The sequence below is a fragment of the Dermochelys coriacea genome, chromosome 4, assembly GCF_009764565.3.
Source record: "Dermochelys coriacea isolate rDerCor1 chromosome 4, rDerCor1.pri.v4, whole genome shotgun sequence".
Classification (NCBI taxonomy): domain Eukaryota; kingdom Metazoa; phylum Chordata; order Testudines; family Dermochelyidae; genus Dermochelys; species Dermochelys coriacea.
The window spans coordinates 81,246,247-81,273,670 of record NC_050071.1 but is presented as its reverse complement, the minus strand read 5'-3'; the positions used below and the strand labels follow the sequence as shown (position 1 = coordinate 81,273,670).

At 41.0% G+C, this 27,424-nt stretch overlaps 1 protein-coding gene across 1 annotated transcript in view; it reads right to left on the bottom strand.

The window, feature by feature from the left end:
• The window catches only part of WWC2 (WW and C2 domain containing 2), a 174,171-nt gene that overhangs the window by 57,852 nt on the left and 88,895 nt on the right, over window positions 1-27,424 (bottom strand). Inside the window, 6 exon segments of the mRNA XM_038400627.2 lie at window positions 5,092-5,165; window positions 6,419-6,565; window positions 8,006-8,135; window positions 16,511-16,590; window positions 24,959-25,035; window positions 26,815-27,018. Of these exon segments, the coding sequence (XP_038256555.1) occupies window positions 5,092-5,165; window positions 6,419-6,565; window positions 8,006-8,135; window positions 16,511-16,590; window positions 24,959-25,035; window positions 26,815-27,018 (712 nt within the window).

Sequence of the window (27,424 nt, the reverse complement as noted above, 5' to 3'; positions counted from 1 at the left end):
GAAGATTTATGTATTTAAAAAGTGAACCTCTTTCTCCTATAGTCCAAAAGCTGACTTAAAAATACAATTTACGGCTTGAATGTTTTAAAAACATCAGTCTGCTGACACTGTAGAAGCACTGGGTAGACCATGGAACCAAGAAAGGTACCCAGTTACCCTAAAGTGCAAGAGGCTGGTTGCATTGCAGTAATAGCATATTTGTACAACTTTGTGACATAATGAGCATGATATCTGGGCACAAATTCTAGCGGCAAATAGATGAATGAGTCTCAAAGGATGATGGAAGTCTTATCACCCTTCTGAAAGGTAAGGTACCATTAAGCAAGCAAGCAAGAAAAGGGCGATAACATATTTAAAAGTCTGGGTGAATTGTCAAAGGTGCTAGACTGCAAGTCTTCTGCTTATTGACAGAACAGATATACTGTAGTATGCCTAAGGGCGGTCGAAGCTTCCCAATATTATCCTGCTAACATGACTCAACCCCGACTAGGAAGGACTACTTCTAGTGGCTCCCTCTCCATAACTATTCAGTCCTCAACCTCTCTGCTGAAACGAATGGGCACAAATTTGTATTGTGGCTTTTCATTACATAGATACAGAAGCCCACTGGGAGCTTCAAAGACCGTTAAACTTGTATCACATGGGCCACATAATTACTGGATGGGAACTTTCAGTAACAACCAACATGAGGTGGATTTCAACAGGCCATCTAGTTCAAAAGCTGTTTATCCCACCCATTAACATTTCCCAGAGCCATTCAGCACCTCTCCTCTTCTAGACTGAGAGAAGGACAGAGCAAGGGAAGGGTGAGAGAGAAGCACATTGCAAGATAATTCAGGGTAAGAAGCAGTGAGTGTCTTATTGTTAAACAGATGTGGGTCAGATCCTCAGCTGGTGTATCAGTGTAACTATACCAACTTCAATGCCAATTTACACCATCTGAGGATCTGGCCCATATAATATTTCACAAACAAGAGTAAATTTGTTATTCACAATCTCTCTGCAGTCTGGAAAGTCCCAACATCAGCTATTCTTTAGCTTCAAGCAGAAAAGCCATAAACAACTGCCTCGATGTACTGGAAAATTAATAATCAAAATGCTAAATAAGCATATTATTAGCATCAATGATCACAAAAAACAGGTCTCTCAATAACCTGTCCGCTCCATTACTTATTTCAGAAATCAGAAGGACAAACTTGGTTGAATCACAAACCGAGATCTTGGAAATTTCCTCCCCACTCCAACCTCTATACCAGCAGCTTAAAAAAAACCACAAGTCAGAAGCATGATATTTTATAAAACAACAATGAAACCAAAGCTGAACACAGTACTTTAAGCTGCAGTATGAAGTCAGTAACTAAACAACTAGGAAGACTGAAAAAATAAACTGTTTAATTTATATGTAAACATTTTGGAGCTGCTCAATGTATCAATTATTTATATTTAACATTCTTTTAGGGAGGAGAGACTTGTAGGGAAACCAACTAGTTGGTTTCACATTGAGAATGGGATGTAGAGACTTCCATCTCCAAGTCACTGGTTCAAATCTAGCTAACCTTGGTCGTGTCTGAGAGTAGATGCTGCTGACAGCTTTTTAATGTCTTATGGCATGAGTTGGTCGTCTCAGAGCTTTCTCTGATGTCGCCAGCTATCCACTATTATAATTGGCACCCTTGTTAACAGTCTCATCAGAGGGGAAAGGGATTAAATGGACATGAAAACTAAATTACCCACTCACCCTCTGAGGCATTCCCCACTTAACCGGGTCAAGGCACATTAGTAAGAGCTTCACCACAGATATCATTGCTCATGCAATACCTGCCCTCTGTATATAAAGATTTCAAAGCCGGGCCCAGTTTGTGAGCACCAAAATTAACTTGAAGCATTGTACACTCGTTTAAAAATGTTTATCTGCTGTAGTTGAGGCCAGTAAATCTGACTTTTTGTAGCAACATCTGAGTTTGTCCCACAGGATTTGCTATTTTCCCTAAATGCCCAAGTGTATTTAAAGCCAAAGTTCCACCTGTTTAAGAGATTTTTCTGGCTAAACAATATGAATTAAATAATTTAATTAAAAATAAAAAGCAAGCAGCCTTTTGAAAAAGAAAATATTTTCTTATACTTTCCAAATTGGGAAACCCATTTGAAAGTGTTTTTTCCCTTGCTTGGCTCTTCTAATACAAGACAAGACAAGTGAATCTCACACATTTGACACTTCAGAAAGAAGGGTCATACTTACTACCTTTATAATAATGATTATGGCTACAGTAATTGGCATGGGAGATGCTGTGATATGATTATGCATTGAGATTGAGGACAAACTGGTTACCTTTGTTCATTATTTCAAGATACAGTAATTTTATCAAAAGCATTCTCTAGTCACTGATAAAACCAGAATGTCCCTTCCCTTAAGAGGAAGCCTTTAAATGTGTTCTCTCTTTCAGGAAGTCTCATTTGCTTCCTATTAAAACTGAAAAGGATGCAAATTACTGGGTTATTTGCAGACATGTCTCCATTAAGCTACAGCCCAAATTCTAAACAGATATCCGTTCAATTAAAATGACATTACTAAAATGTTCTAGTTATAAAGAAGAAATACTTGGAAGTTCAAAGTTAAGGTTTCATAAAAACCTTAAATCTGACCCAAATCCCATATGTAATAGAGGAGAGAGCTAGATCTGATGGTGCAGTATTATGTATTCCTATTAACATATACTTTATACGGTGGGTTTGGTAGACGGATGCAGTCAGTGTTTTTGGTCTACATGGAGAGAGAGAAGATGCGAGATGCCGTGTTTCTTGACACCAACACATCGTTGAAATGGAGGACGTCATATGTTTAAATTAACGGTCCCTATGGAAAGGTCCCGTATGTTAGTATCTACAGTACTGGATGGTAGTTGATGTTATTTACATTATGAACCAGAGCCAAAAAAAAAATCATACAACTTTTGATACTGAGATAACCGCCATAGCCCTGGCTCTATACATTTTTGCAAACAGTACTGATTTACTGGCAAAACCAAGTTTTATGGTCTATATTGGAGATGTGATTGAGGTACAGTTTCTCAATAAGATGACTAGCTGTTAGGTGCTTATATGGGGAACAATAAAGGTTGTTTGCTTTAGCATTTTACTCTTAAAAAAGTTACGTTTTAATTTCTAGGCTTTCAAATGTTTCCTCTTTCATACTTGACTGCCAAAGTTATAATGTTCTCATTAAATTGATATCTACTGTGGCAAATTGCTGGCACTACTAGGATGGGTCTCGCGCTTCTCTTCTTGGGCGGGGGTTCAGGGCACCGTTTCTTGCCTCTGAACTGGGGTATTAACTGCCCCACTAGTGTCCTAGAGGAGGGGAGTGGAGAGGAAGGGACCCAGGCCCGCCCTCTACTCTGGGTCCCAGCCCAGGGGCCCTAGGGAGAGCAGTAAACCACTAGAACTAGCAGTTCCTTCCCCTGGGCTACTTCCCTCTCCTGCCCTTCAGTTTGTGGGGCTTCCTGCCCTCCCTCTGCACAAACCAGGTATCCCTTTACCTAGGGTCTTGATCTTTTTAGCCCACCACAGCACTTCTCCAAACTCTCCTCTGCTTCCCTCCAAACTGCTCTCTGCTCCAACACCAATACACTCTGTTTCAACTCCTCCAAACTGCTCTTTGCTTCAATGCCAATCCACTCTGTTTCAACTCCTCCTCTTGTCTGATTGAAGCAGGGGGGTTTTATCATGTGACTGGCTTCAGGTGCTTTAATTGGCCTTAGGTGCTTTAATTAATTTATAGCAAACTTTCTTCCCTCTACAGGGAATAAGGCTCCCTTCTAACACTCTCCTGCTGCCCTCTGGCCATGCTGTATCACACTACTTACAACTTTAATAGTATCTTAGATCTCATTTTTGTCTGGGAATTTCCTTAGTTCTTTAGAAACTGAAACTTCAATGTGAAAAGCCTCTCTAGGCTTCTGTTTTCCTTTCATTATAGAGACAAAGTCTCTTCATTGGGTGAGGTTATAAACTTGATTTCTGATAAAAGCCTTACTTCAACACACCTATTTTGTGAAGAAGTACCAGAAATAGTATCAACATAGCACAATTGGAACACTAGTTACAAGTGACCTATGCACATATGTCTAAATAAACATTTAGACATAATATGCATCTGACGTGCATTTAACATGCATCTGATGAAGTGGGTATTCACCCACAAAAGCTTATACTCAAATAAGTCTGTTAGTCTATAAGGTGCCACAGGACTCTTTGCCGCTTTTACAGATCCAGACTAACATGGCTACCCCTCTGATAAATAGGCATAGTAAATCTCTTCCCAGTGCTACATAATATTTTCTGGTGGTCAAGGAGAATCATGTGCAATTGACAACTTAGGACAACTCTGCCATGCAAAACCTGTTTACACAGGTGTCGTGGCAGCCTTTAATCAAAATTTCATTACTTTTCTGAGCAGTCACCGCAGCATTTTCTTTGAAGGACATCCCACATTCATCAGTTGTGGACATTTTGATTTCCTTTTTCCCAGGGCAGAGCATTCAAAAGGTTACAATTGGTTAATTTATCCAAGCTCCCAGCGGAAATGAGATCATTAAGCCAATCAGAGACGATACTGGAACTCGCACTCTGAGAAGAGGCAACTCTGTAAAACCAAAGAGCCACTTGTTCCATAGTAAACTGAAGCCCTGATCCTGCAGTAGGATCTACATGGGCATAAGGGTTTGCCAGTACTTTTTGTGAGATTGGGAATTAACACTTAATTTACTCCACTTCCTCAATCGTGTGAACTGCAGTCAAATTATTGTATTTCTGCATTGTATGTCTGTATTTTTGTTTAGAAACATGAAGTAATATTAAACTAGAACTTGTACTTTATAGTAAGAATAAACAAGGACTCAAGTCTCTGACAGAAGTAAGAAGAAGGAAAACAGCCTTGAAAAGAATGCATTGGCTGCAATTTGTCCAAAAATACCCTCCACTAGATGTCATGGCAAGCACAAGATTAGTTTTACTGCTACAGAATGCATTACATGCTGAAACATGTTCCAATTCACAATCTACTTAATTTAACAAAGCAACTAACCCTATTACCTTCTTTTTGCCTCTTCATATTGAAGACTTAGTCTGACTTTTTCAGCTAAATTTGATCTACTTTTCACTCCAATCTGTCGAGAAAAAATATCAACTTTATTATTGTACAAGACACATCCACAACACAAAGTAAATGTATGTATTACAGAAATTACTTACTTAATATGGAAACATGCCCAGTAGTAGCAACATAGTCTGCCAACCGTTTTTCAGTACAAGGTCTAATTAATAAACTACTACTCAAATTCATAATGTTTCGTGATTTTTTTTCTTCTGTTTATTTTTGTTTTCAACTGCTAAATTGACATTAGGGCCACAATCAGATGTGGTGTAAGCTGCTGTGACTCCATTGAAATCCTGCTTTGAACCACATTGATTTCATCCAAAGTTCTGACTTCAATGGAATTCAAAGTAGAACTTCAATGGAATAGCATTTGCTAAAGCCACACCTAAGTTATGCCCTGAGGCCATGTCTACACTTACCGGGTGATCGATGCAGTGGGGTCAATTTAGTGGGTCTAATGAAGACCCGCTAAATTGACCACAGAGCATTCTCCGGTTGACTCCGGTAATCCACCAGAACGAGAAGAGTCAGGTACGTCGATGGGAGAGCGTCTCCCATCAACACAGCACAGCGCAGACACCGCAGTAAGTCAACCTAAGCTACGTTGACTCCAGCTAGGTTATTCACGCAGCTTAGGTCGATTTACCACAGTAGTGTAGACAACGCCTATGTCTGGAAAACCTAATACAATCTTTTCTTTATACATTTAGCTCATGAACGTCCAGGAAAATGCCAATGTTTGATAAATATTTCTGAATGCAAACTCATGATAGGTGTCTAGGTTAGTGACATACAGAAGATTTTAATGACAATCACTGAAAGGCTAATTCACCAACTGGTTTTCAGCTGGACAAATATTAAATTATTAGGTAATTTTGAAATCCTGTTTTTGAAAGAGATCAGCTTTAAACTTAACCTCTACTTAACTTGGTTTTCACAATATGTTTTAAGATAAAACGGCTCATAAAAAATAAATAAGAAATACTTCCCAGTTATAGAACTGTTCATCTATATTATGTAGGAATTGTTTGATAAAATCAGATTACTATACAAAGGATTCATGGCAAATTATTTATTTAATTTGAAATAAAAATTCAGATTACATTTTTAAGGGGAAACTAAAAACTTACCTGGTACCGGGGTAGGTAATTTTCCCTTACACCTAGTTACACACACAGCAATAGAGTAAAGATTCCAATCCCATCAACAGCAGCATTCTGCCATCATTCTCCCTTTACCCATGCCAAAATAAAAAGGACTTACATCGCCAGAAATGTCTGTCTGAGACCCTGCATCCAGAGTCTGTCTAGAGAGAGACAACTGAGAGTTTACAGAGCTGGACCTCAAATCTGGTTCAGATCTCCCAACGGTCTGGTTAACGTGAAATCGCTCTCTCAACTTTGCAAGGCTCTGAAATCAGAGAATGCTTTACTATTACATCTTCGCACTTCAGGAACATTTCACCACTGCTACATATCAATGTATAGTTTAAGCACTATAGTGTGAAGCTTATTTCCTCATTCAGATCCAGATTAGACCTGAGGAAGTGTACAGTTGAGTGTCTCTTCCTTTTACATGTCCACTCAGGCTGCATTAAGATGAATGCCAGGACTGCATGAGCCTAGTACCACCTGCCACCGCAAATGTACCAAGAGAAGAATCAGAGCCTTGAACTCGTGTCCTCTTTGCACCAGCCAGCACAGCTGGCCAGCTGCAGAGGGGAATGCATGGGAGATCCCTTAAGAAAGCAGTTTCTAAAACATCTTGGACAGGGTGATTTTCTCAAGGTCACACAGCAAGCCAGAGGCAGAAACAAGAATAGAACCACGGTCTCCTGATTCCAGTCCCAATTTATGAAATTAGGTTGCTTATATTTGCAAATTACTGTTCAGGCAGTGCCATGAATTAAACGTGTCCACAAAACTTCATGGCACAATACACAGTAAAGTTCAGTGATTTGCTGGACAGGATGAAATAAAGGAAAGAGAGCTCTGTTAACTTTCAACCCTTTGTATTCCATATGCAGATGGAAAGTCAACCTTTCCATGTCCTAATATTTTATAAAGAATTGCTGATCCAAGCAAACAGTGTAACCATTTCAAAATAAAAAGGCAGAAAACGCTAAGTTAATCTTGGACCTTACATTCACAAAAGGTTCCTTTTTATAACATTAAATCAAATCAATATATGACACAAATGCACAAGATAAAAAGATAATAAATCAAATGCTTAAGACAAGTAGACTTCTCAAAGTGAAGGGTACATTATGACCCTTTGTGTAATGACAAGAAAGACGCTTTTGTTGTTGCTGTTAAGTGGGTCAACTAACTGACTATTTAGCTAGTATGCCAAAACCTGTTTTCCAGAATGGGTACAATGGAGGTTAGACTCAGGGTGAAATCCTGGCTCCACTGAAATCAATAGCAAGATTTCCATTGACTTTAATGTGGCCAGGATTTCCCCCAGGTTTCTTAAGTACAGGAGGAAAAATATTTAACATGCATTCTCAATCTCTCTCTTGGAGCTATGATTTGTATTGTTAATGCTTGGCTCTTTTAAAGCTATTACCACTACAGGAACTTCTGGTCAGAGCCAGGATATTTATGTTCCCGTCCTGACTCTGCCAGCAACTGGCTGTGTGACCGTGGGCAAATCATGTAATATTTAAATGCCTCAGTTTTTTCATCTAAGTTCTTCATCTAAGGCATATGTAGGGTTGCAAAATTCTTTGAGTTCCTCTGATTAAAGACATTGTACAAGTGAAGAGTAGTTAACACCACTAAATCAGGTTAGGATTTAAAAAAAAATTGTTATCTTGAGGGGCTGATGTCAATCAATCAATACAAATACCTGCATTAAATCTTGTTTTTCTCTTTCTCCTGAGCTTATGGCCTTTCTGATAGACTTCAGCTCGCTCAGAATGGCTTTGGCTTCACTCAGTTCATACCCACTCTGACCTCCAGACATTTTTTGATCAATTCTGTAAAAAGACAGCATGGGAATGCTTGACACAGAAAAGAAAACAAAGATCCTTGCTGGTCCATTTTAGGAACAGTTCATTTCTAGAGAATGGGAGATGAGAGAGACGACTTCCTTATTAAAATAACTACTTACCTTAACAGAAAAAGGGAAAGGAAGTTTTCATTAAAATGTTTATCATGTAAGCCTTGGTTTATGCACTGAAAAAAAATCAATCCATCCCATATCCAGTTCCAAGCTGGAGAGTTTCTATAGCTATGTGCCCATCAGACAAATTTGGGAAAAAATGCCCAGTAACACCACCAATTCAGCAATAGCACTGGAATCCTCAGTGCAGACAAGACTCCAGCAGCAAGGTTAATGATTCAACAGTAAAGAGATCAGAAGCTGTTGGAGTCTTCTATAAAAGTAGGACGCCTGCAGATACTAACATGAATACAGCTGAACTGGTGGTAGCACTGGTGACCTTTTTTCCCTAAATTCTGCTAGTGTAGACACAGCCTTTGGGTGCAATTTAAATAAAATACTAACTTCTGAATATTTAATTGTGGGGAGGAAGGGGAAGGAATGTATGAATTCTTGCTGCTGTTAATGATCACAGTATAGTCTGAATTTTTTTTCTCTGTTACTTTACACACTCCCGCTCATCTCCACCACATATCCAGATCCATGCTGTGGCACTTTGACAAGTAAGCAGAAAACAACAGCATCAAGCTTGGCTCAGCGTCCCTTGATCCATCCTATTCTTAGGCATTCCATGGTTAACAGCAGCAGTTCTGTTCACACAGACAATCTCCAGGCTCTCTTTTACCCACAGAATCTCTGGAGAATTAACATCATATGCCATACAGTAGGTAATTTACAGAGCAAACAATTCTTGGAATATCAGTGATTTTTAAAAGTTGGTGGGTTTTTTTTTGTTTTAGATGTTTTCTCCGTAGAACATAAAGACAAAAGGTATTACATCTTGTCTTGCCATGTTTACTTTAAACAAGTGTCATTTATAAACACATTTCTCCTATCTAGTACTATTTTACTGAATATTTCATAGCATTGTGCAAACTATTACAGCTGTGCCTCGCAGAATTTAAACAGAAACGGGCATCTTCACAAAGATCAGCACCTAGTAGAGAATACATTTTTATTCAATTGATTTTCTGCTTCTTTCATCATCCACCATCTTCATTTGAAGATGTTAATCTTGTGAGTGAGGAATGCATAAACACTTCCACGATCAGAAGTCATACTGAGCATCCAGTGCATGCACAGTTACTTACAAGAAAACTTATATTAGAGAACTATATTTTTCCCTCTGACTTTGGACATTAAGATCCAATTTTCAAAAGTAGGTGCTAGAATTGCAGCCATAATTTTTCATGTTCAAGATTTTGTGCAAGGAACTGCATTTGTACAAGTTTAAAATTACTTAGACAAGTTAGAGATCTTCAAGCCACCAGGGCCTGATGAAATGCATCCTAGAATACTCAAGAAGCTGACTGGGGTGATATCTGAGCCATTAGTGATTATCTTTGAAAAGTCATGGAAGACGGGAGACATTCCAGTAGACTGGAAAAAGGCAAATATAGTGCCAACCTATAAAAAGGGAAATAAGGACAACCCAGGGAATTACAGACCAGTCAGCTTAATTTCTGTACCCAGAATGGAGCAAATAATAAAGCAATCAATTTGCAAACATCTAGAAGATAATAAGGTGAAAAGTAACAGTTAGCATGGATTTGTCAAGAAAAAATTATGTCAAAGCAACCTGATAGCTTTCTCCGATAGATTAACAAGCCTTGCTAATGGGGGGAAGCAGCACATCTTGACTTTAGTAAAGCTTTTGATACTGGGTCTCGTATGACCATCTCATAAACAAACTAGGCAAAAGCAACCTAGAAGGAGCTACTATAAGGTGGGTGCATAACTGGTTGGAAAACCATTCCCAGAGAGTAGTTATTAGTGGTTCACAGTCATGCTGGAAGGGCATAACGAGTGGGGCCCTGCAGGGACCAGTTCTTGGTCCGGATCTGTTCAATACCTTCATCAATGATTTAGATCATGGCAAGGAGAGTACACTTATAAAGTTTGCGGACGATACCAGTCTGGGAGGGGTTGAAAGTGCTTTGGAGGATAGGATTATAATTCAAAATGATCCGGATAAATGCAAAGAACTCCTCTTAGGAAGGAAAAAACAGTTGCACACATACAAAATGGGAAACGACTGCCTAGGAAGGAGTACTGTGCAAAGGGATCTGGGGGGTCATAGTGGACCACAGGCTAAATATGAGTCAACAGTGTAACACTGTTGCAAAAAAGGCAAACATCAGGAGTGTTGTAAGCAACACAAGAGAAGTAATTCTGCTTTACTCCATGCTGATTAGGCCTCAACTGGAGTATTGTGTGCAGTTCTGGGCATCACACTTCAGGAAAGATGTAGACAAATTGGAGAAAGTCCAAAGAAGAGCAAGAATAGTGATTTAAAGGTCTAGTAAACATGACCTATAAGGGAAGACTGAAAAAATTGGCAAAAAGAAAAGGAGTACTTGTGGCACCTTAGAGACTAACAAATTTATTAGAGCATAAGCTTTCATGAGCTACAGCTCACTTCATCGAGCTGTAGCTCACGAAAGCTTATGCTCTAATAAATTTGTTAGTCTCTAAGATGCCACAAGTACTCCTTTTCTTTTTGCGAATACAGACTAAACACGGCTGCTACTCTGAAACCTGAAAAAATTGGGTTTGTGTTGTCTGGAAAAGAGAAGACTGAGAGGAGACATAACAGTTTTCAAGTACATAAAAGGTTGTTAGGATGAGGAGAGAAAAAAATTGTTCTTCTTAACCTCTGAGGATAGGATAAGAAGCAATGGGTTTATGTTGCAGCAAGGGAGGTTTCAGGTGGACATTAGGAAAAACTCTCCATCATTGGAGATTTTTAAGAGCAGGTTAGACAAACACCTGTCAGTCAGGGATGGTCTAGATAATACTTAGTCCTGCCATGAACTAGATGACCGCTCGAGGTCCATTCCAGTCCTATGAGTCTAAGCAAATTGGCTATGTGTGTGCAGAAATGCAGTCTGCACACACAAATCTAAGTTTTTGTTCCCCATGTGAAAACATTTGGTAATGAAAAAAACCAAAACCAGTGCCAACCATAATAAATGCTGGAATAAGGTAGATCATATTTTCTGAAAGGATTGCCAAAGCCAAATATTCAGTTTTATCTGCAAGTGCTGCACATATTGTTTAATTGACAACTGTGTGCATAACACATTCTACACAGAAACTTGGGGGGTATCTTTTTGAAAATTTTGTTCCGTAGCTGTAAACAAAAGATGAATACCCACAGCAAACCAAACATGACATTTACCTTTTGACTCATTTTTATTGCACAGCAGAAAAATGCTCTTTTTGTCCAGAGCACTTACACCATAAAACAAAGGCAGTTATCACATCTGGAAATTGCAATGGGTGCACATTACAGAAGTGGAAATATATGTTTGTTTTGGCCCAATCTAGTTATTAGCCCACATGATTCGAATACAGTGCCACAGCACTGAGACCATAACCCAATAGAGAGGTGATGGAAGAATAGGTTTTAGAAATAAAGATAAGAGGTTGTGAAACATTTCTACTCAGCACTCGTTTTATACAGACAAAATATACTGGGTTCCAATTTATATCAGAAACTTTTATGAGCAGGAGGACATTTACTGCCAGTTGTCACTTGATTTTTCATGAATTACCTCATTTCTAAGGTCAAATAGCAATAGGACATGCCTATGGTCTAGAGCCATGAATGAGTGGTCAGGTAACAAGCTGTATGCTGCTTAACAGAATGATATACCACATTCAAACTGCAACTTCTTTATTCTGTATATAATTAAGATGGACATGAAGAGACTCGGACACAAAATATTCTGTCTTCCTGTTTTAAATTAATGGGATTAGTGCTGTTCAGAAGTGACTGCCTGAATTTCTACAACAAATGTCCATTGTTTTCCTGTGGTATGCTGCTGACAGTTTCTCAAACATGCTTTGGAGTCCTATCAAAATTACTTGCAAGCAAGCTGCTTTAAAACAATACTTCATTGTTGCATTAATATAATAAAGCCAGCGTGCTTGGCTAACCTTTAATCCAGGGACAGTGGCATGAATTTTTATTACTTTAAGCTTCAGAATTATTATTATTATTATTTTTTTTTTAAAGTGTGGCCTCCAGTGAAGTTTAATTTATGGTTAAATAAATCCAGGCAATTACCTTTTCCCTTTCCCTCCTCTCATCCTATTATAGATTTAAATAATTAATATCTCATTTTTATTCACAATTAAAGAGTTCAAGGAGCTGATATTATGCTGAATGCTTTCCACTCCCACTTTGACTTTGGTCTCTATATGCCAACACAAAGGAAAATAATTTAGTTTCTCTTTAGAGCTACATCCCAATCCTTCGTTCTCATCGCACTATGACTGAAGATGTTGCAGCAACAGTTGCGTTCACTTTTTTTTGCTAGCAGTTTCCTGAACCAGGAATTTCTTCCATCCCAGAGAATCAGGTTGTGTAAAAGTGTTCTATTAAACTACACAGGACTAGTTTATAGTATGTTTGAGTTAGTACAAGTTAAGACACCTTTGGAGAAAGGCTATCGTTGTGGCTTAGATACTGCACAGGGGAGCAGAGAGATCTGGGTTCAATTCTCAGTTCTTCCACTTTGTGTGTGAACTTGAACAAGTCACACTCTCTGTGCCTCAGTTCACTATCAGTAAACAAGGGATAATAATTCTCTTCTCCAGTTCCTTTGTAAGTTCTTCAGGACAAAAACTATCTATTATTATGTGACTGTCCTGTATTCAGAGCAGAGGTGAAACTAAGCCGGTTCGGTCCAGTACGCCATGCCACACCAGACCGACTTCCTCAGGCTGGCGATTTAAAGAGCCCAGGGCTCCCTGCCACGGGCGGAGTCCCAGGCCCTTTAAATTGCCGCCCAAACCCTGCTGCTGCTGGAACCCCAGGGTAGCGGCGTCAGCGATTTAAAGGGCCCGGAGTTCCACTGCAGTAGCGGCAGCCAGAGCCCTGGGCCCTTTAAATTGCCCCAGAGCCCCCAGCGGCCTCTGCATCTGGTAGCTCCGGGGGGTGATTTAAAGGCCCCGGGTCTCCCAGCCGCAGCCGGAGCCCCAGGGCCTTTAAATCTTGATTTAAAAGGGCCCGAGTATTTAAAGGCCCTGCCTCTACCGGTTGAGGCCACACCCCCTGTTTAGGACTCCGGCGTCCCGGTAAGTCCCTTAAGTTATTTTCACCCCTGACTCAGAGCCATAGGATCCCTGGTTTCAGTCGGGATCATTAAGTGTTACCATAATACAAATAACGGTATTAATAAAATGCTATTCAGACTAGTCAGGAAAAACATGTTTGTTAGCAAGGTGACAACTACAGTATGTACCAGGTCACAACATGCTGTCCATTTCTTTAGTAATAGTTTTGAGCAATGCTTAGTCACTTAGGGCCTGATCTGCAGGAGTGAAGCACAGCCGCCAGTGCTCCGAGCCTCTGAAAACCAGGCTGTTACCGCCTGACTGCAAGGCGCTGAGCACCCGCAACTCCCATGGAATTAAATCAACTCCTTGCAGTATGAGACCTTTAGAGCCCATCAGGCAGCTCAGAAGTTGCACTATTTTATTTACTGATGCAACCTACGGCTGACCTACACATTAACATGTTTTCCAATTACTGCTATAAATTTCCATGACACATACAAACTTGCATTATTTTCCTGTGCAGGGTTCTAGCCTAACTATGCCGCTGCCTGCTCCTAGGTAGTTAATAGAGCTGTTTTAGAGTATGGTTTTGTAACTCCCTTCTCTTCATTTTTGTCTTATTGTCTGGTGTTCTGCCAAAAACCTTAGCAGCTGTAATTACAGCTGCTGTTTCTGCTCTGGTCTGAGCTGATATGGAAACATTCCCAGACAAGGTGGCAGTATAGAGCCTTGAGTAACTGCAAACAAGTAGTTATAATTTAACACACTAGAGGGAGTGCAGGAAGTTAATCTGCTCAGTAGCTGTATTGAAGCTGGCATGGAAGGCTTCGTTCATAACAGCAGACTTTCCTGCATGTACATACACCTTTAGCTAGCAGCTGGAAACTCCTGACCAACCAGCAGTGAGTTCCACCAGGGGTAAAACTGGCAGACATTTTGAACACCAGTCAGATCCAGCCAGGCTCTGCAGGGAGAAGATAGAGCTGCTAAGGGTAACGCAGGCTGAGTCTGCGGGTTGGATCTCGATACAGTTTTTTGTAATTTTACAGAAGTCAGTGGAATTGAGGCTGGGAAAACACCACAAAGGAGGAGTAGTAGACTGGAGGTCCAATGTCTCAGTGAAGTGTATTACATAATTGAACCAAAGACACCATGTGTACCTAACAGCTACAGTAATGGTCAGTTTTTCTTATCTGAAATTGTGTACGTGCTCAGTATTGTGGATGTTGAAACAACTGATTATGTGGTGCAACTGGATGTTTTATCTTGTTATCAATATAATAACCAGGATGAGCCCACGTGAAAGCAGAAGTCCCAAACCTTGTATTTATGTATGTATAAATATATGTAACATGCTTGACTTTAAAGGAAAATAAGACATCGTTAGTTAGTGAGGTTAGTCTAGCTAGGGTGAGTTGTAATGGTTTACCTTTGGAATGCTATTCAGTAAAAAGAAATTTGAAATTGCTAATTGTGTGTGTCTGCCTAAGTAAGTAAGTAAGTAAGTATGTGTTATGGCAAGTCTGGTACTGGATTCCCAGGAAGTGAAACTGAATCCTCATACAATTTCCACTTTTAGTATTTAGAGGGTTCCCATTAAAAACAAATCCAGCTGTCATCTCTCACAAGGATATGAATCCATAGTATGTGCAAATACTCTAAATCAGATGGAGGAGTTCTGTAGCACAGAGTTGGTAAGTAAATTGACTTACGTCCCGCTCTGTGCAGGCTTCAGTTATAAAAGAGTTCTGCAGTAAAAAACAATCCACATTTTCACATTGGTCAGGATAGGGGCTACCGTGGGTTGATTGCCATTCCCAGGAAATACCTTTCTGCTGAAGAACTAGCCTGGCTGATGTTCTGATAGTGAAGGGCTTGTCTAAACTACCAAATTAAGTCAACTTCAGTCGACGGACAGCCACTGCAATAATTAAAGCAGAGGTTCATGTCCACATTTGCTCCTTCTGTCAGTGGTGCACATCCTCACCAGGAGCACTTCCACTGACTAAAGTGAGGCATTGTGGGACACTAACAGCTGGAGCCCTGAAGCCCTCTGGCTGACATCCTCAGCAGTAGGCATGGGGCTCACAGAGGTTTCCCCCCGACTCCAGCTGTTAGGCTCACTACTGGGATACCCCAACCCGACAGCCCGAGCTGTCAGCGGGGTGCCGGGTTCATATCTGTGAGCCGGAGCGAGCTGCAATTTCACAGCAGGAAGCCTAGCAGCAGCGAAATTGCCATTTTTGTCCGTTTCCTGGCTACTATTATTTCATGTTTAGACTCTGGCAGGGGCCTCACAGTTGGAGGTCCCCCAGCTTCCCACCCCTGCAATCCCTCACTGGGAGGCGGCAGCAGGAGGGGTGAGCCTACGCTCCCTGACAGCTCGGGCTGCCAGTGCCTCATATAACAGCCGATATACGTAACCCCATGTCTACAGAGACACTGTGTTGCCCTAACTACATCGACATAAGCACTATACCTCTCGTGGAGGTGGAGTTATGTCGGTGCAGTGGGCTGCTTACTTCAGTGAAAGCAGCACTGTAGTGGAGACGCTGACATAATTAGGTCGACGTAATCTGCCTTACGTCGACCTAACTCTGTAGTGTAGATCAAGCCCGAGAAGATTCATGATGCAGGGCTCAAGAGTGATCAGTTTAAAAAGGCGAGATCTCCCTTAACTCTCAAAACTGCAACTCATTTTGAGCTTTTCTCTGCTGTGCACTGTTCATACCTCCTTATAGTAGCAGACCTCTCTCCATGCCAGCTGAGGGGGCAGCCAGGATCTAATCACACTTCTTATGAGACTTACAACAAAGCCTCCTTCCCGCCCTCTTCCAACACTCTCTGGTGTAATGGGCAAGTTACATGTGCGATGGAACTCGTTTTACTGCCTTTTTTTTTTTTACTCCCAAAGCAGGTTTGTGCTTTCTATCGATTCTCTGGAGCCTAATAAAAAAAGCTTTAGCCCTTTGGAAACAGTTTATTTTTGGTGGATTCTTTCCAGACATTTTCTTATTCCTAGTCTTTTCACTGCAAATCTGTGCAATCATAATTGTATTCGGTTTAGTCCTAACTAGTAGAATGAATTATTTAAGTTAATTTAAATTATTTTTTTATACTTACTGTTGCAATGTTTCAAAGCCCTGTTCTTTATAGAGCAGTTCTTGCTTCATATGAAAGAGTTCCCTCTTCAGCTTCTTAACCTTTTGTGTGAAATCAAAGCAAAAATTAGAAAATTCCTTTTGTTAAATAGCGTAATGCATGGTTTCCAACAATACATACAGACTCTACATTAGATAAGAAAAAAGGTAAACTGCTGTGTGTGATGCTTTTTAGCACTTATATACATTATATATATATATTATATATATATATAAAAAGGCATTCTGTTATCCTCTTGATGTCTGTGTGCAATTTACCTCTGTGTTAAAGAGACAATATCAGATTAAAACACATTTCTTATTAGCATTGACACTAGGTTACTAAACCTGAGAGAATTTAAAAATGTAATTTACTTTTCTCTAGTTAAGCATGCATGGTAACAATTTTAGAGAGCCAGTCAGATTTTTTTTTTTTTTTTTTTAAGTTTTCTATTATAATATTTTCACTTGATCATTCCAAGAAGCTCTCAGCTGGTTATATTTCAATGGAGTCAGAAGAGAAAGTGTTCCTAGTCTCCTCATGAACTGCTCCTTTTTATAAAACTAATATGTTGGCTTGTCTGTTTAGGCTGTTCATTTACTTTTTGCATTTCACTCAGCCTGGAAACAAGAACAGAATAGTCAATTTCACTTTTGTTTCTACACAAATCAGTTTCTAGATTCTCAGACAATCACAAGGCTGGTCTGTTTTGGCTACAAACACACACACACCAACTATATTTATTTAGGAGGAACATTTGAGGAGAACATTTTTCCTACTCTGGCCAAAAATAAAAAAAATCTCAGTCCAATGGGGATTAAAAGATATTCCTATTTTTTCACCCTGTTTTTCACCCTAAAATGTTGCTATTTCAAATATAGACAGATTGGGATGTGCCATCCAAAAATGTCTGTCAGTGAAAACAAAAAGCTCTGTTGGAACTGTTTTTAAATGTCATTTCAAAACTTTCCAAATAAACTAAACCTAACTGTGGAGGCCAGCTATGGGACAGTGTCCCTTTAACGTAAGTAATAATTAATTAACACATCACAGATGTCATTGTGGCAGTGACACCCACATGAAATTGTGGAGTCTTGTGATAAATTGCACTTATGACACCTCTGTCAGTCATACTTCCACTCTGCACACTAACCAATCTGCCTTGGGATACTTTTAACTTTTTAAAAAAATGTTATTTGAAAATGAAAACCCTGCCAAATATTCCCTACCTTCCCCTGCCATGAGGGACTTTAAGCTTCAATATTACATTTGCCAGAAGCGCAGGATATACAATATTCAGTCTTGCACCAGTGACCAGTTTAAGGTCCAATATACAAATCAGAAGGGCTAGAAATCAGTGCTGTCTCATTTAGAAAATGGAGCTTATACCCTTTCCAGTGAAACACACAGCACTTGCTCCCAGCCCTGGAAGGTCATGAGATAGAGGATATTTAAAATTACAACATTATTTTGTACTTATGTAGTTATTTATGTAACTTTTAAAGCTTTCAAAAATTGTATTCAATAATATTTCTCTTCTTCATCTACTATAGACCATATAGTTGACTCATAAGTGATATAAAAAAAATAACCCACTACATTTTTTGCCCCTCAAAACATCCTTAATTTTCTTTTCTGTGAAGTATAGCAAATAGGGTCCGATTCAAAACTCATGAAAGTCAATTCTTTCCATTTATTGCAAAGGGCTTTGTATCAGGGCAAATAGAATATAGGATGGTTTCATATTAAGGTTTTTTGGCACTCATTAAGTTAGAATGACCTCTATAAATCATGGCTTTAGCACTCATAAGTAGCACAAAGAAAAGGAATACTGGTGGCACCTTAGAGACTAACAAATTTATTAGAGCATAAGCTTTCGTGAGCTACAGCTCACTTCATCGGATGCATTTGGTGGAAAAAACAGAGGAGAGATTTATATACACACACACACACACACACACACACACACACACACACACAGAGAGAGAACATGAAACAATGGGTTTATCATACACACTGTAAGGAGAGTGATCACTTAAGATAAGCCATCACCAGCAGCGGGGGGAGGAGGAGGAAAACCTTTCATGGTGACAAGCAAGGTAGGCTAATTCCAGCAGTTAACAAGAATATCAGAGGAACAGTGGGGGGTGGGGTGGGAGGGAGAAATACCATGGGGAAATAGTTTTACTTTGTGTAATGACTCGTCCATTTCCAGTAATTCCACATAATACCACCCTATATCGGAAACCTACTGACCGCTATTCCTACCTACATGCCTCTAGCTTTCATCCAGATCATACCACTCGATCCATTGTCTACAGCCAAGCACTACGATATAACCGCATTTGCTCCAACCCCTCAGACAGAGACAAACACCTACAAGATCTCTATCATGCATTCCTACAACTACAATACCCACCTGCTGAAGTGAAGAAACAGATTGACAGAACCAGAAGAGTACCCAGAAGTCACCTACTACAGGACAGGCCCAACAAAGAAAACAACAGAACGCCACTAGCCATCACCTTCAGCCCCCAACTAAAACCTCTCCAACGCATCATCAAGGATCTACAACCTATCCTGAAGGACGACCCATCACTCTCACAGATCTTGGGAGACAGACCAGTCCTTGCTTACAGACAGCCCCCCAATCTGAAGCAAATACTCACCAGCAACCACACACCACACAACAGAACCACTAACCCAGGAACCTATCCTTGCAACAAAGCCCGTTGCCAACTCTGTCCACATATCTATTCAGGGGATACCATCATAGGGCCTAATCACATCAGCCACACTATCAGAGGCTCGTTCACCTGCACATCTACCAATGTGATATATGCCATCATGTGCCAGCAATGCCCCTCTGCCATGTACATTGGCCAAACTGGACAGTCTCTACGTAAAAGAATGAATGGACACAAATCAGACGTCAAGAATTATAACATTCAAAAAGCAGTTGGAGAACACTTCAATCTCTCTGGTCACTCGATCACAGACCTAAGAGTGGCTATCCTTCAACAAAAAAGCTTCAAAAACAGACTCCAATGAGAGACTGCTGAATTGGAATTAATTTGCAAACTGGATACAATTAACTCAGGCTTGAATAGAGACTGGGAATGGATGAGTCATTACACAAAGTAAAACTATTTCCCCATGGTATTTCTCCCTCCCACCCCACCCCCCACTGTTCCTCTGATATTCTTGTTAACTGCTGGAATTAGCCTACCTTGCTTGTCACCATGAAAGGTTTTCCTCCTTTCCCCCCCCCTGCTGCTGGTGATGGCTTATCTTAAGTGATCACTCTCCTTACAGTGTGTATGATAAACCCATTGTTTCATATGTGTGTGTGTGTGTGTGTGTGTGTGTGTGTGTGTGTGTGTGTGTGTGTGTGTGTGTGTGTGTGTGTGTGTGTATAAATCTCTCCTCTGTTTTTTCCACCAAATGCATCCGATGAAGTGAGCTGTAGCTCACGAAAGCTTATGCTCTAATAAATGTGTTAGTCTCTAAGGTGCCACAAGTACTCCTTTTCTTTTTGCGAATACAGACTAACACGGCTGCTACTCTGAAACCTGTCATAAGTAGCACAGACATCCTAAACTAATGCAGATATAGTCTTTCTATACCACCATGGTCTATTCTTTATATATGGTACCACAGGTAGAGTTGCTGCTTTACAAGCAAAATGAAAAAAACAAGGCCCTTACTCCAAGGAGTTTACAATGTGAGATTAGATGCAAGTCACAAAGAAGGGTACTGGGAAAGTGGTGGTAGACAAAAGTAGCGGGATGCCATCTTCAATGGGTTCACTTCCTTGCCAGGAGAAAATGGTAAAAACTTGGTTGAGTCAAAAATGTCTAGTTACTTTTAATATAATTTTGATGATTAAACTATAGGTTTTGTTACAATAGAGAACTGGAGCGGATATCTTAGCAGAAAAGAAATTATATACCAAAATTTGTATTTTTGAGAATATGTTCAAAGAACTGGAGCTTCTGGGTGCTCAGTGCTTCTGAAGATTTAGGTGTTTATTTGGGTGCCTAAATACATCTTGAGGAGCTTAATTTTAGGCATCCAAGTGTGAAATTTTTGGCTCATGTCTTTTTCCTTAGTAGAAATAAATGGTTTCAACCTTTTTTTTTTTTAAAAGGTAAAATTTCTTATCTAAATATAGGGAGTTGGGCTGGACTCATCTTTTTTGGAAATACAATTTGTAACTGCTTCCTTTGATAGAAATCTAATTGTTTGACCATGTTAGAAATGTAACGTGATAAAGGGAGTGGCTATAGCAAGCCTAATTGTACATTTCTGTCATGATATCTTACAATCCAAGTCACTGACCGTATCAAAGAGATGTTAAAGCTCTCATCTGCTACCCACCATCTGACTAGGAAGACATTTTCCCAACTATAAACAAACTGAGAACTAGCTAAAAGTTCCAATCCCCAGGAATGATTTCACTCAAAACTTCCAGTCAAGGGATGGAAAAAACCTTAAAACTAACAGCTACAACACCACATTCATGTTTTATATAACAGAGATTAAAACCATACCCACTTTCCCTAGAACCACAAAACTGCTAGCCTTCCAGACTAAAAATGTAAACTTATAAGTAATTTCAGAGGACATACAGAGATTTCAACTTGAGGACTGGATCCCCCAGCAACTCGTAAGTGTTCCTAAAGATCACCTTCTAAACACCCTCTGCTGTAATTCATTTTCATTTCATTATACCAAGCATTATGCCAGCGACTTAGGCTCTGTCTACACTAGCACTTTTGTGCTACTGTAAAATCTGCAGTGTAGACATAACCTTAGGTGTGCTATACCAGAAGAATGTGACCTATATGATGAAGCATGACCTCTGTTTGTTTACTACACTCTACTTACATTAAAGGTATTCTATTCTTGTGCTCCTTGTCCTCTTCTTCAAGACTTTGTATAACCTTCTCATCCCCCACACCTCTGCACTTGCTTCATTTTTACACCCTCTGTCCCACTGCCCATACTTCTCTCTAAGCTTCCTGCCTGACAGTCCTTTTGTCCCCTCTCCTTACTCAATCTTCAAGCCTTCTTCAATGCCAATAATTTGAACTCCCTCCTTGTTCAACAGCAACCTTCCTCTTCACGTTCAAATCTCTTCAGCTAGGCTTTTCAGTGCTAACCCCTTCTCCCCCCAGCATTTAAATATTAATAGGAAGAAACATTCTCTTTGTTAAGCTAAATAGACTGAGCTCCTAGAACAGGGGTGGGAAAACTTTTTGGCCAGAGGTCAGCATCGGGTTTCGGAAATTGTATGGAGAGCTGGTTAGTTGGGCCTCCCCAAACAGCCAGGTGTGGCCCAGCCCCCACCTCCTATCCGACACCCCCACCTCCTAATGGCACCCCCCTCCCGACTCCTGCCCTATCCAACCCTCCCGTTCCCTAACGGCCCCCTGGACCCCTGCTCCATCCACCCCACCCTCCCACTCCCTGTCCCGACCACCCCAGAACTCCACCCCTGACTGTCCCCCGCCGCCCCATCCAACGCTTCCTCTCATTCCTGACTGCCCCCCCCGGGACCACTGCCCCCATTCAACCTCCCCCTTCTCTCTGTCCCCTGACTGCCCCAGGAACCCCTTACCCTGACTGCCCCATCCAACCCCCACTTCTTCCTGACTGCCCCCCCGGGACCCCTACCCCCATTCAACCCCCTGTTCCCTGCCCTCTGACCGCCCTGCTCCCTGTCCAGCCCCCCCCCCAAACTTCCCTACCCTTTATCCAACCTGCTCCCTCCCCCTTACCGCCCTGCCTGGAGCCCAGCTGGAGGCAGCCACACAGCGCAGCTCAGAGCACCGGGTCAAGCTGGGCTCTACAGCTGCACTGCCCCAGGAGCTTGCCACCCCGAGCATTGCGCCAGCAGAGTTGTGAGGTGAGACTGCAGGGGAGGGGGGACAGCAGGGGAGGGGCCGGGGACTAGACTCCCGGGCCAGGAGCTCGGGGCCAGGCAGATGTGGCCTGCGGGCTGTAGTTTGCCCACCTCTGTCCTAGAGTCTATCACTAATAAGGCATGTTTTCTAATCTTATAAACAAACATTCTCATGACGCTTCTCTAAATCCTCTCTAATTTATCAACATCTTCCTTGAATTGTGGGCACCAGAACTGGACACAGTATTCCAGCAGTGGTCATACCAGTGTCAAATAGAGGTAAAGTAACCTCTATTCCTACTTGAGGTTCCCCATTTATGCATCCACGGATGGCATTAGCTCTCTTGGCCATAGCATCGCACTGGGAGCTTGTGTTCAGCTGATTATCCACCATGACCCCCAAATCTTTTTCAGAGTCACTGCTTCCCAGCATACAGTCCTTCATCCTTTAAGTATGGCTCACATTCTTTGTGCCTAAATGTATACGTTTACATTTAGCCGTATTAAAATACACATTGTTTGCTTGCTCCCAGCTTACCAAACAATTTGTCCTCTTTATTATTTACCAGTACCTCAACTGTTGTCATTTGCAAACTTTATCAGTGGTGACTTAATGTTTTCTTACAGGTAATTAAAATATAAAACATTATATAGTGTAAGGCCAAGAACAATCCCCGTGGGACTCCACTGGAAACACACCTATTTGATGATGATTCTCTGCTTACAATTACATTTTGAGACCTATCAGTCAGCCAGCTTTTACTCCATTTAATGTGTGCCATGTAAATTTTATATCAAGTTTTTTGTTTGTTTGTTTTTTTACTCAAAAAATGTCATGCAGTACAAGTCAAAACACCTCACAGAAGTCCAAGTACATTACATCAACACTATGACCTTTATCAACCAAACCTATGTTCACATCAAAAAAGATCTCACATTCGTTTGACAGATCTGTTTTCCCTTGATGACTGACATATAATTATGTTATCCTCCTCTAATTCTCTATTAATCCAGTCCCATATCAGCTGCTCCATTATCTTGATTGGAATCATCAGGCTGACAGACCTATAATTACCCAGGTCATCCTGTTTACCCTTTTTAAATATTGGTACAACATTAGCTTTCTATCAGTTTTCTGGAAATAAATATGGTTAAATGCCTTAGCCATTCCTAAAGAGAGCCACCCACATGTAGAGGCAATCATTTGCCCTCCCCATCACATTTTAGAAGCTCTTGTTCTTCTCCCATCCCTGGCCTTGTCATCCTGTCAGACTCTCCTAAAGGCTTAAATCCCTCTTCCCAGAGGGCTCCCACCTCTTCAAGGGTTCCTGAAACTTGCTGCTGAAATATGTTCTGTAATCTGCTGGCCAGCCACTCCCTAAAAATTAAGTAACTGGCAATAATGAACCTGGTAGAGGAGTGGGAAGGGTACACATGATCTGGGAAGCAAATTTACTGCAGTATGGTGTGTGTGTTAAATGTTAATATGAAAAAATAAGTTAAACATATGAGGTCATAATTCTTCCCAAATATTGGCTGTTGATAACACTAAATTGTGATTTTGACTACATATAAAGAGGAGACATAACTTTGGGGCTGCTGTAAATGCTGGGAATTGTCCAGCAGGGGACACTGAAAGCTCGATAACTGGCACCCCTTGTGTAGATTCTACGCATACAGAACCTATGCATCTCTAGCACTGATTCAAGCACCAAGCGTAGGAAGGTGCTGTATTTCCAATCTGAGCAAGTTTTGACAAGACAAAAAATTCAATACCAAATGGAGAACCCAAACTGTCCAAAATGCAGTGTTTGCCACAATTCACATAACGGAACTCCCTCTTCCTACTTAGATTTTAAATTTATTCTACACCATTTCCCCCCTTATTTAAGGTTAATTCATGAGAGCGTAAGCTATAAATCAAACTATTTATTTTTCATATTATTAAAAAGATAACCAAATCCAATGCCTATAATATGCAGAAATCTTTTAGTAGTTGTGTACAGAAGCACACTTATGCTCACTACTTAGTATCTGCAGATTAAAACAAGTCCCAAATTATCCTGATCATTATAACTTTAAAACCAGTTCTGCTGTGAGATCCCCAAAGTTGATTTTAGAAATAAAAGGATCTCATTTTAAATTAAGCACAGGGTGTTGCTCCACATACTAAGCACTTTTAAAGGATTTTTCCCTCTCCTATCCCAGCTTTTGACTTTAAAAAGGAATCAATCAATTATTGAATTATTTTCTAGGTGAAATAAATTATAAGGCATATTTAAACCAATGAATATATTTCTCAAAGTTAAGTGTGTTCCTTTGAAAATTAATTGGATTGATTTTTAGGATGATTTGGCTAACAGTTTAATTAAATGCTTGAGTAGCATTTAGCCAGAATGGTAGGTGGTTTCAATGTATGGGTGCAAAAGACGTAAATCAATCTCTGCTAGCCCAAGCTCAGAACACTGCAATCACGAACCTTATGTGCAGAATTCCAGTGGAACTAAATTAAGCATTCTTACCCTTAATCTTGTAGTGGAGATTTCCGCCTTCAGAATGTCAGGGTCATATTTTGTGCTGGATGAGGAGCCTGAGAATACTTATTAAAAAAAAAAAATTTAAACTACTTTCAACCATTAAATCTTGAAGAGTTCACTTAGCGCTAAAACTGTGAGGTTAAGATAATAGTGCAAATAAAATGGATATTAATTTTTTAAGGTGTACCTCTTATTACAGTACAGTCAGCATCTCTGTGACACAATAATTAATGAATACTCAACACATTTTCTTCTACTTTTGCTAAAATCATTTGGGAGAGTTCAAAAATTTAAGGGAGGAGAAGCTCTTCGTCTAGGATGGAACCCAAGGCAAGTCCCCATTTCCCCCTGCTTTCAACACCTGGCCACCAATCTTGTAGCTGGGAAGCACACTTTGTCAGGGAGGGAATCTTCAGAGCTCAAGGAGCTCTCACAACAAATAGGTTTTCTGGAAGGTGGGTTTATTCAGCTGGCTGAGACTAGGGTTGCCACTTTCTATTTGCAGAAAACTGAATATCCTTGCCCCACCCTTCCCCGAGGCCCCGCCCCCCCATTCACTCCATTCCTGCTCCCTCTGTTGTTCACTCTCCCCCACTCGCTCATTTTTACCAGGCTGGGGCACAGGGTTGGGATGCTGGGGGGGGGGGTTCAGGAGGGGGCTCCTGGCTGGGGCTGAGGGGGTTGGAGTGTGGGAGGGGGCTCCAGGATGGGGCCGGGGTGTGGAAAGGGGTATGGTTTCTGGGCTGGGGGTTTTGGCCCCCCTCGGTGGGGGCCAGAAATGAGGGGTTAAGGGTGCAGGAAGGGGCTCTGGGCTGGGGGTGTGGGATGAGGGATTTAGGGTGCAAGAGGGGGCTCCAGGCTGGGGCCGAGGGGTTCAGAGTACAGGAGGAGGCTCAGGGCTGGGGCAGGGGGTTGGGGCACCAGAGGGGGTTCAGGTTCTGGGTGGCGTTCACCTCAGGCAGCTCCCAGGAAGCTGCAGGTATCTCCCTCTTGTTCCTAGGCAGGGGCATGGCCAGGCAGCTCCACATGCTGCCCCTGCCTGCAGGCGTCACCACTGCAGTTCCCATTGACTGTGGTTCCTCCCTGGCTGCCCCTACACTTAGGGGCCAGAGGGAGATCCCGGCAGTTTCCTCGGAGCCACGCAGAGCCTGCTGTGGGCGGCCAACTGGACTTTTAACATTCCGGTCAAAAACTGGATGCCTGGCAACCCTAGAGCCTGAGACCCCCTACTCTTCTCTTCAGGAGTTGAGCTTGCTGCTTTTTAAACACTACCCACCCTAGAGTAAGATATTTGGTCAACAACCCAAACACAGATCTCTCAAAAACACTATACTTGGCCACCAGGTTTCCTCCTTTGTTTTGAGGATTTAAACCAAAATGATCCCACTTATTTTTATTGAACCCCATGCCTTATATCGGCACATATTTTGCAAAAATTAAAATAAACTGTTACCAACAGCAAGCAGTGAAACCTACTGCTCCATCTATCATTGCCACCTATTTACATACTGAGTACCTGGTGGCTGCATGCCAAAAAGGAGCAAGTGATCCTGTATCCTTAGAACACCAACCCACCTAATCTAGGTTCCAGCAAACCATATGAAGGAACAGATTCCAGAGCCAAATGCCTGGCCCACATTTCTATAGGAGTTCAACTGCGTTGGACAGACCAGAGCTCTCTGCAGCAGAACACAGTTGCCTTGAGGAGCAAAAAGTGGAAAGGCTGTCAGAAAAACAGCCAGGGATCCAAAACACTGAGGACTAATCTTGAATTGCAGAACAAGAGCCATTACAGAACATGATCAAAGGAGTTACAGTGTACACATTTCTAATGTACTTACAGCTTGTACGAGAGCTTGATTTTTCTTTGTAGGCATCATTCAGACGTACATACTCATCCAGGGCGAGTGCCAATCTCTGTTCTTTCACCTGGTACAGCTCCTTCTGGGTACTGAGCGCATCCTGCGCTACCATGAGATAGTCTTTTAGCATTCGCTCTTGTTCTTGCCTCCATTGTTTTCGGGGATCTTCTATCTGTGTGGTTTCTTAAAAATATATAGTTTTAAAAGCTTCAGTTTAGTTAAATGAATTAAATTTACCAAGTGAATAGACTTCAGTGTGCTAGCCACTTTTGGTGCGTCTACAATTTTGGTTTTATTTGTAATTCAGAGTTCTAGTTTAAGTCTAGACTGTAGGGCTAGTCCCTCCACAAAAAGATAAGTCAGGAGGAAGAAGCTGGGAAGCCAGTATAAATAGCCTGGATACTCGACAGTTTCTTCAGCTGTTTCTAAACTGTTGGCATTGTCTTCTGAACTGATAAAATACCTTGACATTTTAAGAAAAGCCTTCCACCTGAATTACAGCTAAGGTTCTGTTATAAATAACATATAAAGCCCTTAAAGGAGCACAGACCTCTTGAAATCTAATTTATTTCAAAAAAGTTAATTAAAA